The sequence below is a fragment of the Thalassophryne amazonica genome, chromosome 6 (genome assembly GCF_902500255.1).
Source record: "Thalassophryne amazonica chromosome 6, fThaAma1.1, whole genome shotgun sequence".
NCBI classification, from domain to species: Eukaryota; Metazoa; Chordata; class Actinopteri; order Batrachoidiformes; family Batrachoididae; genus Thalassophryne; species Thalassophryne amazonica.
This window is the reverse complement of record NC_047108.1, coordinates 115,125,648-115,138,593: the sequence shown is the minus strand read 5'-3', so window position 1 is coordinate 115,138,593 and position 12,946 is coordinate 115,125,648. Positions and strand designations below refer to the sequence as shown.

The 12,946-nt window shown below is 37.0% G+C and overlaps 1 protein-coding gene across 1 annotated transcript; it reads right to left on the bottom strand.

Annotated features, from left to right (window-relative positions):
* Positions 1–1,021: 1,021 nt before the first annotated feature.
* Positions 1,022–10,970, bottom strand: LOC117511532 (chymotrypsin-like elastase family member 2A). Its single transcript, XM_034171539.1, has 7 exons — positions 10,808–10,970; positions 10,610–10,698; positions 8,946–9,043; positions 3,228–3,350; positions 3,005–3,141; positions 1,669–1,814; positions 1,022–1,201 (listed from the first exon to the last, which is right to left on the bottom strand). The coding sequence occupies exons 1-7, from the start codon at positions 10,878–10,880 to the stop codon at positions 1,022–1,024; spliced, it is 846 nt and encodes a 281-aa protein (XP_034027430.1). The 5' UTR covers positions 10,881–10,970.
* Between the last annotated feature and the right edge of the window lie 1,976 nt (positions 10,971–12,946).

The following is a 12,946-nucleotide window of genomic DNA, read 5'->3' as shown; positions in this document are numbered from 1 at the left end:
CCTCGGCCAAGTCCTCTAACGCTTCCTGTGCTGATCCCAAACCAGCTGCGAGATGTAATTCCTCTAAGATGCATTTCTCCAAGGCCTTGTACCATGTTGGACATACCTGGAAGACCTCTGTAAGAGAGGACCAGGGAGCATCCTCACCAGATGCCCGAACCACTTCAACTGGATTTTTTTGACGCGAAGAAGCAGCTCCTGGATATTCAGCCTGTCCCTGAGTGGAAGTCCATATACCCTACAGAGGAACCTCATTTCTATCACTTGTACCCATGACCTTGTTCTTTATCTTGGTCATCCCCAAAAGCTTATGACCACAATTGAAGATAGGAGAATAAATTGACTGGCAAATCAAGAATCTCACTTTCTGGCTCAACTCTTCACCACAGCAGTCTGATAAATTGTCCGTAGAACATTGACTGCTGCACTAATCCGTCTGTCAGTCTCAGGCTCCATAATACCCCCCACCTGTGAACAAGACTCTGAGATGTTTCAATCCTCCACTCGGGGCAGTAACTCTCCCCTGACTGAGAGGGAACAATCCACCTGTTTTTTTTTGACTGAGGACCATGTTCTCAGATTTGAAGGTGCTGTTCACTTCACGCTCAGGCTCACTGTCTGAAGAAGCCAACAGAACCATATCATCTGCAAAAAGCAGAAATGCAATTCTGAGATCACCAAAGTGGACAACCTCCAATCCTTGACCACACCTTGAAATCCCATCCATGAAACTCACAAACAGGATTGATGACAAGGGTCAACGGTCCAACACCCTCCAGAACCAGGTCTGACAACACGTACGGAGTAATATTTACCATATTCAGGACACGTTTGGAACACTACTGATAATGAGACATGGATGACACGCAGGACAGTGTAACCGTTTTTTATTCACATATTTTAATTTAGAAATGCTCATGGTGTCATGATCCTTAAAGCTCGTCCTCTCAATAGGTCACCATTTTCTGTAGATGGGAAAAAAAATATAATATAATGATGTGGATAAATTGATGTCTACACTTTAACGGGTCGGGCGGCGAGAGCTTACGGAGTTGATCCAGTCGATGTATGAGCTGACTTGGGTGAAAACGGTGGGCTTCTTGTATAAGTTACAGCTGATTCCGGAACCAAAGCTGACGATCCCGTGAACCTCCCAGGCACCGCTCTTATTCAGGCAGTTCAGAGGTCCTCCAGAGTCTCCCTGAGACACGAGACAAAAACATCAGGTTGCTATGCAAACGGTAAAGCTAAAAATGTACGTACGTAATACAAAATACAGTTCACAATACGTAACAAGCACCAATGTCTTTAGGTTGATGCTTTTGTTAAAAAAAATACCAATAAGTCAGTGGTGCCCAAAGTATTCCAGAAAGGGCCAAGAGGATGCAGGCTTTCTTTGCAGACAAAAGGTCAGTTGTTGCCACAGGTGGCTGCAAAGAAAACCTGCACCCTCTTGGCCCTTTCTGGAATACTTTGGACACCACTGCAACAGGCAATTCTTAAGAAGTGGCCACGTGTCCTCAAAAGGCTGGAACTGGACCTCTTGTTGATTGTGATGGTGACAAAACAAGCCAGTTTTTGGACTTGTGGAAGCGGTTTACAGACATAATCTCGGACGTCCAGGTGACATTATGCAGGCACGTAATGTCTGTGTTTTATCATACTCACGTTGCAACCGGACACAATTCCGTCTCCACCTGCACAGACCATGGTGTCCTTCACCTGGAAGCCCCACCAGTCAGACTTGCTGCACGTGTTGTAGTCCACCACGGGGAGCAGAGCCTGCTGCAGGATCTCAGCCAGCGGACCTCCAGCTGTGCTGGTGAGAGACACTTTTATGCTCAGGTGAAAGAATCGTGACCAACACAGATGTTGGGGATTTTTAATCAGAATCTAATTACAGTTGACCCAAAATAAAATACTGTATCTGTGTTTGTTCTCATGTCACAGTGGTTTAATATTAGATTTAGCTTATTACAAATTTACTCAATAAAAATCAGAAATAAAGTATGAACAGAGACAGGAGGAAGGGAAATGAAATGTTATTTCTTATTATTCAGATGTTTTTTGAAGCATTGTTTACGCATAAAGAATATTTAGCACCGTTCAAAGGTTTTATCAGTATTTATTATGACTAAAACATGTAAAAAATTATGAAAAGCCATAAAATAGCTCATAATTGTAAATAAATATACATAAATAAAATATTAATTTTTATTAGTCAGACATTTTTGAAGTGTAGCTTATACATAAAGAATATATAGCACCGTTCAAAGGTTTTATCAGTATTTATTATGACTAAAGCATTTAAAAATTATAAAAAGCCATAAAATAGCTCATAAGTGTAAATAAATGTACATAAATAAAATATTATTTTTTATTAGTCAGACATTTTTGAAGTGTAGTTTATACATAAAGACTATATAGCACTGTTCAAAGGTTTTATCAGTATTTATTATGACTAAAGCATTTAAAAATTATGAAAAGCCATAAAATAGCTCATAATTGTAAATAAATGTACATAAAATATAATTTCTTATTAGTCAGACATTTTTGAAGTGTAGTTTATACATAAAGAATATATAGCACTGTTCAAAGGTTTTATCAATATTTAATGTGAATAAAGTGTGAAAAGCTGCAAAATAGCTCATAATTGTTAACAAATATACAGGAGTAAAATATAATTTCTCATTTTTCAAATATTTTTTGAAGCATAACTTATACATAAATAATTTACTGTACTGTTCAAAGGTTTTATCAATATTTAATGTGACTAAAACCTTTAAAAATTGTGAAAAGCTGCAAAATGGCTAATAAACAGCAGTATAGTAAATAGTAGTAAATATTATTATAGTAAGTAAATATGCATATAAACACTACAGAGTTAAGCAATAAAAAGGTTTTAAGACTTGTCTTCAAAGACTGCTTTTTTGCAGGTTTAACACTTATGAAGTTTTTTTTAATCATTTTGAGCATAGAAAGAGAAAAGCGGGCAAACACTGACTTTTGATCCGACCCCATCCAGTAACGAAGCAGGATTCATTATGGGGGAGGATGAAACCTGCAGGAGGGAGACAAGAAGCCATGATGGCGTCTGAGAAGCTGACGGGGGACTCCAGCTTGATCAGCGCGATGTCATTACTGTAGAGGGACAAAAACATTTTCATTCAATGTACATCTGTGGTGCTGCTGTTTTTACGCATTATATTATACAGCGCTTGTTTTACCGAATGAACAGCGGGTTCCACTTCTCATGCACAATAATTTTTGCAGTGCCCATGAGCACAGCGTTGGGTTCCGTCTCCATCAGATTGTGTTTTCCCAGAGCCACTTTGTACTCTCTGCTGCTGCTGTGAAGTGACATGATTCAGAGACTGAAATGAAAACTTCATCTTCGCCAACATCACCTACCACCCATCCTGGATTCCAGAGAGCTGTTAGGGTGTGACTAAAGCTGCCTCAAGGAGAGAGAGCTACTGCTGTTACTACTACTACTACTATTACTATTTCTACTAACTAATATAATGAATTATTATATTAACTATAATTTTATATATATATATATATATATAATAAACTATAATTAACTATTATAATATAATAGATTATGTTACTCCCGTATGTCAAACTATGTGTGTGCCCAGTTTGAATATATTCCGAGGTGCCATTTGGACAGGAGACAGACATAAATACAAATACAGTTGTCTCTTAGCATATAGATTAAAAATAAATAAATATATATATATATACGAGGTCTGTTAGAAAACTATCCAACCTTTTTATGTTAAAAAAAACTATATGGATTTGAATCATGTGCGCTTGCATCAGCCAAGCTTGAACCTTCGTGCGCATGCATGAGTTTTTTACGCCTGTCGGTTGCGTCATTCGCCTGTGGGCAGGCTTTGAGTGAGCAGTGGTCCACCCCCCTCGTCGGATTTTCATTGTCAGGGAAATGGCTGAGCTATTGGAGCAGCGCTGATTCAAATTTTTCCAGAAACTGTGAGAGACAGCCAGGTGGAAACCATTCGGAAGATTTAGACGGCTTTCAGTGAGGATACTCTGGGCGTCACACAGATTAAGGACCATTACAACCGGATTAAAGACGGCCCACAGCGGCGGAGGGTGCACCGCGCTCCGAGTGGCCATCGACAGGCTGAAACAACCAGATCATTTCCAAAGTGAACACTGTGTTGATCCGGGACGTCATCTGACTACCAGAGAAACTGTGGAAGAGGTGGACATCAGCACTTTTGCAGCACATTCCACTGTTGCAGGAGATTTTGTAATGAAAGACGTGCGGAGGAATTCGCGCATCGGGACGGAGCCGCTCATGGCGCACAACAAAAAGCACGTCCATGTTGGAAACCATTCGGAAGATTCAAACGGCTTTCGGTGGCTTTTCAGTCGAGTGAGTATCTGAGAAACTCTGTAACAGCTGGACATGTCACAACTTGTCCTGTGAGACTTTCAACACGGACGTGCTTTTTGTTGTGCGCCATATATATATATATATATATATATATATATATATATATATATATACAGTAGTGTTCAGAATAATAGTAGTGCTATGTGACTAAAAAGATTAATCCAGGTTTTGAGTATATTTCTTATAGTTACATGGGAAACAAGGTACCAGTAGATTCAGTAGATTCTCACAAATCCAACAAGACCAAGCATTCATGATATGCACACTCTTAAGGCTATGAAATTGGGCTATTAGTAAAAAAAAAAGTAGAAAAGGGGGTGTTCACAATAATAGTAGTGTGGCATTCAGTCAGTGAGTTTGTCAATTTTGTGGAACAAACAGGTGTGAATCAGGTGTCCCCTATTTAAGGATGAAGCCAGCACCTGTTGAACATGCTTTTCTCTTTGAAAGCCTGAGGAAAATGGGACGTTCAAGACATTGTTCAGGAGAACAGCGTAGTTTGATTAAAAAGTTGATTGGAGAGGGGAAAACATATACGCAGGTGCAAAAAATTATAGGCTGTTCATCTATGATCTCCAATGCTTTAAAATGGACCAAAAAAAAAACAGACGCATGGAAGAAAATGGAAAACAACCATCAAAATGGATAGAAGAATAACCAGAATGGCAAAGGCTCACCCATTGATCAGCTCCAGGATGATCAAAGACAGTCTGGAGTTACCTGTAAGTGCTGTGACAGTTAGAAGATGCCTGTGTGAAGCTAATTTATTTGCAAGAATCCCCCACAAAGTCCCTCTGTTAAATAAAAGACGTGCAGAAGAGGTTACAATTTTCCAAAGAACACATCAACTGGCCTAAAGAGAAATGGAGGAATATTTTGTGGACTGATGAGAGTAAAATTGTTCTTTTTGGGTCCAAGGGCCGCAGACAGTTTGTGAGATGACCCCCAAACTCTGAATTCAAGCCACAGTTCAAAGTGAAGACAGTGAAGCATGATGGTGCAAGCATCATGATATGGGCATGTTTCTCCTACTATGGTGTTGGGCCTATATATCGCATACCAGGTACCATGGATCAGTTTGGATATGTCAAAATACTTGAAGAGGTCATGTTGCCTTATGCTGAAGAGGACATGCCCTTGAAGTGGGTGTTTCAACAAGACAATGACCCCAAGCACACTAGTAAACCAGCAAAATCTTGGTTCCAAACCAACAAAATTATTGCCTCGCAGATGTGAAGAAATCATGAAAAACTGTGGTTATATAACTAAATACTAGTTTAGTGATTCACAGGATTGCTAAAAAAAAGCAGTTTGAACATAATAGTTTTGAGTGTGTAGCGTCAACAGCAGATGCTACTGTTATTGTGAACACCCCCTTTTCTACTTTTTTTTTTACTAATAGCCCAATTTCATAGCCTTAAGAGTGTGCATATCATGAATGCTTGGTCTTGTTGGATTTGTAAGAATCTACTGAATCTACTGGTATCTTGTTTCACATGTAACAATAAGAAATATACTCAAAACCTGGATTAATCTTTTTAGTCACGTAGCACTACTATTATTCTGAACACTACTATATATATATATATATATATATATATATATATATATATATATATATATATATATATATATATATATATATATATATAAATCCATCAAATTGTATTCTGATTTTATGTAGAAAAATGGTCTATGTAAACCATGATTTGACACATAAATGTGCCACTCAATTTACACCAGGAATGGGTTCATTTTGCAATCAAAATAGATTCTTCACAGTAAAGGTCCAAGCTATGTGTTAACTTGATCAAAACGGAGAGACAACTTGATTATGGGTTATTAAATAAAAAAGTAGATTAAGAAACCCACAATCCAGTGTTGCATTTTTAATCAAACAAGCTAAATGCTTGACCTGACTAATGGGCTGAGGACCGCATTGATTAAGAATGTGGGCTGTAACTGGCCCCCGGGCCGCTAGTTGCAGCTTACTGTTAATATTCCATTATCTTAAAGTTGTTAAATAATTTTGATAAATAATTTTGAAAACACATCAAATCTTTACAAATTTTTTACCCATCATAGGAGCACTAGTCTCTCAAAAAGTTTAATATTCAGGAAAAAAAATTGGTCAGAATGATTCTTACATTTTGAGGCAGATGCCCTTTTGTTTAACACTGCAACATAAAACATTTCTATTTTCCAGTTTATTTGGTCTGAAACCAGCCACTAGGGGGCAATAGGAACAATTCACTTTCACTTAACCAGAGAAGCGCCACAATTATTTCCTGTAAAGGTCTAAAAGTAAACCTGGATGGAGGCCTAAGTGAAAAACAACATTAATGATGCATGAATTATATATGTACAATTATATTACAATTAAAAGTATTGTTGTTTGTAAATAATTGACATTGTAAATCTACGTTGAAATTGCCAAATAACAAAAACACCTCTCTTGAAAGGTGCTGCAATTTCTTTTCCTGCCACTAGATGTCAAAGTGCTTCCAGCAATTCAGGATCAAAGCAAAGGTTTTCCTCCTCGGCCACTCCTCTCCAACCCTCCCTCCTCTGCTTGATGCAGAGGGACAAGGGTTGGTTCAGTGTAACAGCTGTACAGTCGGAGTGGGGCTACATACACACACATGTGGGGATCTCACACACTATAAAATTTGTTTACACATCCATCCTGGCTGTGTAAACAACAGACAGAAAATCTCAAATAACAACACCCAGAGGGAGTGTTGCCTAATTCTCTGCACAGGATTCCATTACCACTAATTCTTTATGCAGAGAATAATTGTTGGTCACAGTGTTGATGTTTAAATTTTTCTTTAAAGGACCTTTTGCTGATCAGTGATTTGCTAATTTGCATAAAACCTGTTCATTTGTGGGCCAAAACAAGGGCGGTGTGGGCTCTACATCAGGCAGTCGTGCTGTAGTACAACCCCTGGCAAAAATTATGGAATCACCGGCCTCGGAGGATGTTCATTCAGTTGTTTAATTTTGTAGAAAAAAAGCAGATCACAGACATGACACAAAACTAAAGTCATTTCAAATGGCAACTTTCTGGCTTTAAGAAACACTATAAGAAATCAAGAAAAAAAGATTGTGGCAGTCAGTAATGGTTACTTTTTTAGACCAAGCAGAGGAAAAAAAATATGGAATCACTCAATTCTGAGGAAAAAATTATGGAATCACCCTGTAAATTTTCATCCCCAAAATTAACACTTGCATCAAATCAGATCTGCTCGTTGACATTGACCCTATGTGTCTTTTTGCAAGGAATGTTTTTGCAGTTTTTGCTCTATGGTAAGATGCATTATCATCATGAAAAATGATTTCATCATCCCCAAACATCCTTTCAATTGTCCAAAATATCAACATAAACTTGTGCATTTATTGATGATATAATGACAGCCATCTCCCCAGTGCCTTTACCTGACATGCAGCCCCATATCATCAATGACTGTGGAAATTTACATGTTCTCTTCAGGCAGTCATCTTTATAAATCTCATTGGAAAGACACCAAACAAAAGTTCCAGCATCATCACCTTGCCCAATGCAGATTCGAGATTCATCACTGAATATGACTTTCATCCAGTCATCCACAGTCCACAATTGCTTTTCCTTAGCCCATTGTAACCTTGTTTTTTTCTGTTTAGGTGTTAATGATGCCTTTCATTTAGCTTTTCTGTATGTAAATCCCATTTCCTTTAGGCGGTTTCTTACAGTTCGGTTACAGACGTTGACTCCAGTTTCCTCCCATTCGTTCCTCATTTGTTTTGTTATACATTTTTCGATTTTTGAGACATATTGCTTTAAGTTTTCTGTCTTGACGCTTTGATGTCTTCCTTGGTCTACCAGTATGTTTGCCTTTAACAACCTTCCCATGTTGTTTGTATTTGGTCCAGAGTCTAGACACAGCTGACTGTGAACAACCAACATCTTTTGCAACATTGCGTGATGATTTACCCTCTTTTAAGAGTTTGATAATCCTCTCCTTTGTTTCAACTGACATCTCTTGTGTTGGAACCATGATTCATGTCACTCCACTTGGTGCAACAGCTCTCCAAGGTGTGTTCACTCCTTTTTAGATGCAGACTAACGAGCAGATCTGATATGATGCAGGTGTTAGTTTTGGGGATGAAAATTTACAGGGTGATTCCATAATTTTTTCCTCAGAATTGAGTGATTCCATATTTTTTTCCTCTGCTTGGTCTAAAAAAGTAACCGTTACTGACTGCCACAATCTTTTTTTCTTGATTTCTTATAGTGTTTCTTAAAGCTAGAAAGTTGCCATTTGAAATGACTTTAGTTTTGTGTCATGTCTGTGATCTTTTTTTCTACAAAATTAAACAACTGAATGAACATCCTCTGAGGCCAGTGATTCCATAATTTTTGCCAGGGGTTATATATTGAATTGACCTGTTTTATACAGTCTGCTCGTCTATTCTACACCTCTTACAGTGAAATATGTGAGAATTTCCATTTATCGATGGTTTTTGTGTTCAATACCTGATGCAGTGGGCGGCAGTGAGGACCCACTGGTCTGAAATCAGAGTCCCTCCACAGGTGTGTCTCCATTCGCCCTGTCTGTTGTACTGCAGAGAAATCTACACACACACACACACACACACACACACACACACACACACACACACACACACACACACACACACACACACACACACACACACACACACACACACACACACACACACACACACCACACCAGTCACTTAGGATCCACCATCATCTTTCTTATGTTTATTTTTTTAATTAAAGGATAATGTCACAGATTTTTGTAGGAACACGACCCTGTGTGTGTTCAGGTGAATCTGCATTGTGTTTTACTGCATATATCATAAGAATCTGAAATTTTGTGACATAAGATGCAAATTCTGCACATTGGTCTACTTTTTGCAAGAAAAACAAAAAAAAGCCATTAGCCACTTCAATTTCCAAGATAGTGGTCATTTTTTAAGATGTGGCCCGGAAATGTGTATTTTCATCATACATATTTGCAGTCTTTTTTTTACTTCAGTGTTGTACCTGTTAAATTTTGTACTGTTGTCTAGAGGGGGTGTGAAATTAACTTCAGGCTAATATTTTCATGCTTTCTAGATAGATTGTATATGTTTTTAGTAAGTGTACATGCGTGCTGTAGAATGTGTGATAGTGTTTGGGGAGTCAGAGTTTAGTAGTAGAGGTAGTACTTTTACTTTTAAAATCAGCCGTGTCCTTTGGATGAACACTAGTCCGCACTCCTTGTCTAACTCTGACCTATGGGTTCAAATAGTTGCTTGGGCACATCAATGGCCACACCCCAGTGAACCGTATTGGCTTGTGGGTTAAACGTGGTCAGCGTAGCACACGGTGAGATTCTCTGTGACGGAGTATGCTTTGCTCCGATATCAGAGCATGAAGTCTGGAAACTTCCAGATTAGACGGCTGAACAGATGAAACAATGACTTCAACATTTTACCTCCCAAAACCAAAAATGTACATTTCATGTGACTAATGGCGTTGTTGAAGAAAAGGACTTCTCAGAAGTATTTATACCAAATTTGGTGTTTGTATCATCAACTGAAATATTCTTACACATATCTACTTCAATAATACCCACCCCCAATTAAAATTTTAAATTTCATGTGGTTAATGTTTATTTATTTAATTGTATTATTATTATTATTATTATTATTATTATTATTATTATTATTATTATTGTTATTATTATTATTATTATTATTATTTTGAAGATGACTTCTCAGAAGTATTTATACCAAATTTGGTGTTTTTATCTTCAGCTGAATGATTCTTACACTGTTTCAAAATGACCTCATGTGTGTCTGTGGCTTTTTATGTCTGAAACAGCAACAGCTTTGTCGTTTTATGAGCATGATTTCTGTCCTTTAATTGACCGTCACTGTAATGCAAACTGAGAAACTGACTGGCAGTTAAATGTGTAACTTATTGATGTTTTCATTAATTGTGCTGTTTTACCTCATATACAGTCCAAAGAGTGAACTAATGAGAAATTAAAAGGATAATTTTTTTCATATGTATTTACATACATTGTATATGTGAAAGAACAAAATGCAGCTGTATTTGGGGCCCCTCGGCCTGATTATTTAACGCTCCCCCCGCCGTATTGGAGCCCATCATTCGGCATGTTTTACCTGCCACGGCCAGCTGTGGGGCTTGACGTCCTCCCCTCCAACCACCCTGCCCTGCAGAGGAGGGACCGCTGGCACGCCGCACCCGTAGGCTGCCAAGGAGCAAACAGATGCTTTAAAACGGGGAAAATGTGCACAACTGTCCAGATCCACATCATCATCAACATGCTGTGTGACTTTTTATGGTAGAAATTGTCTCACCAGCAGAGATGAGGACGGCGAGGACCATGAACTTCATCATGTCTGTTTCTCTACACTTTGCACTCACATACATCACATCACCACATACATTTATATGAGCCACAGTGTTACGCAACCTGCACCATCAGCAACTTGGTGGAAACTTTTCCCACTGCCAAATCAAACAGTGGGCGGAGCTACAGGAAGGTGAAAACTGACAAACATTAACAGGAACATGTGGCCAAGGCAGAAGTGAGACGAGATGTTTGTGACCTTGGTTCTTGAACATGTCAGTGCATGAAAGTATGTTTTTTCCCCCCCTAAAAATGCCTGAATTGCACACAAGTGCTGTTCGTGGTAAAAGTAGCTCTTTCTTCTACATGTATGTTTTCTTAAAGAAAACACAAAAGAGTGAAATAATGTGATATTTCCTGTGATTTTCAAAAACACTACAAAGTAAATGACAAAGTGAACCTTTGTCTTCTATACAACAGGTTGGTAAATACAGTATGAAAGAGTCTGTCCATGTCTCTGCAAATGATCACATTAACCATATTTTTCCCAACAAAATATTTAAAAATGCTGCACAGTTTAAATGAATTTATACAATGGCTACTTATAACGCATGCCACTGCAAAGTGCTGTTATCTGAAACAACTCTCAACATCTTGATATACATTTTTTAACAATTTATTGCCAATGTTTCTATGTCTTAGTCACAGCTTTAACTGAACTCCTGGTGATATTCAGTGACTTGAAAATATCTTTATATATATATATATTTTGCGTGCATCTGTTGATTTTGCAAAAGTCAGCTGGTTATAAAAGTGATGATTTCATTGTGCAATACGTGTATATTTTAATTAGTTGAGGTCATTATGTGCTTTAGATTAAGCAGTCTAAACCTTCTGAATAAAGAAGTGTGATTTTTAAGAAATATTTTTTAATTTCATAAAAATGAAATTTGATTAAAAAAAAAGTACCAAAACGAAAGATAAAGTTTTATCTTTTGATGGTAATGTATTCAACCAAAAATATGTGCATGACTTACACATTTTTCTGCATTATGTATAATGATACACATACAAGTACAGTATTAAATGAGTACATTATTCCAAGTACACTTTTTTTTTTGGTGCAAAATATTTCAACTGCAAATAACTGGAACATAAAGTCAGAAGAGTCATAAAAAAAAAAAAAACATTGTTCCAAAATAACATATATGAGTCAAAATCTTCTATAATATGTAGCAAATCGTTTACAAATTCAAATCCATTGATTTATTAATCAAAATAGTTTTTTATTAAACTTTGATAAGTGATTTAATCATAAAACAAATGAAAACATAGTGCTTTTATCACAATCCTAAACAATGACCCATTAAATTCCCAAATGATCCCTGACCGACAACACCACGATGCTCAGACAGCTATTCTCTCCTTCCTCGCTGATGACATAGTCAAAGCTTGTAATAGTGTGGGATCCCAGAAATGGGCCGTGATTTGCAGGAAATGCCAGTATTCCTTATGCATGTTATTTCTTGACAGATATCGACATGGTGATCATTTATACAGTGTATTACAGTGTGTTACAAAAATTTATTGGCTCACATGAATAAAGTTTTTCTGTTTACTTAAACAGAGTTGTGTTAATGCACAAATTTCTTTTATTTCTCTTATAACTTCTTTATAACTTCATTCAAAACCATGAAAATATTACACATTTTTCTGCATTATGTATAATGATAGACATACAAGTACAGTATTAAATGAGTACATTATTCCAAGTACATTTTTTTTGGTGCAAAATATTTCAACTGCAAATAACTGGAACATAAAGTCAGAAGAGTCATAAAAAAAAAACATTGTTCCAAAATAACATATATGAGTCAAAATCTTCTATAATATGTAGCAACAGTGTGTTACAAAAATTTATTGGCTCACATGAATAAAGTTTTTCTGTTTACTTAAACAGAGTTGTGTTAATGCACAAATTTCTTTTATTTCTCTTATAACTTCTTTATAACTTCATTCAAAACCATGAAAATATGAATACACCCAACAATATAGCTCATGTTTCACTTTTTAATTGTGTTGTCCCATAATAATATCAACATAATATATATATATATATATATATATATATATATATATATATATA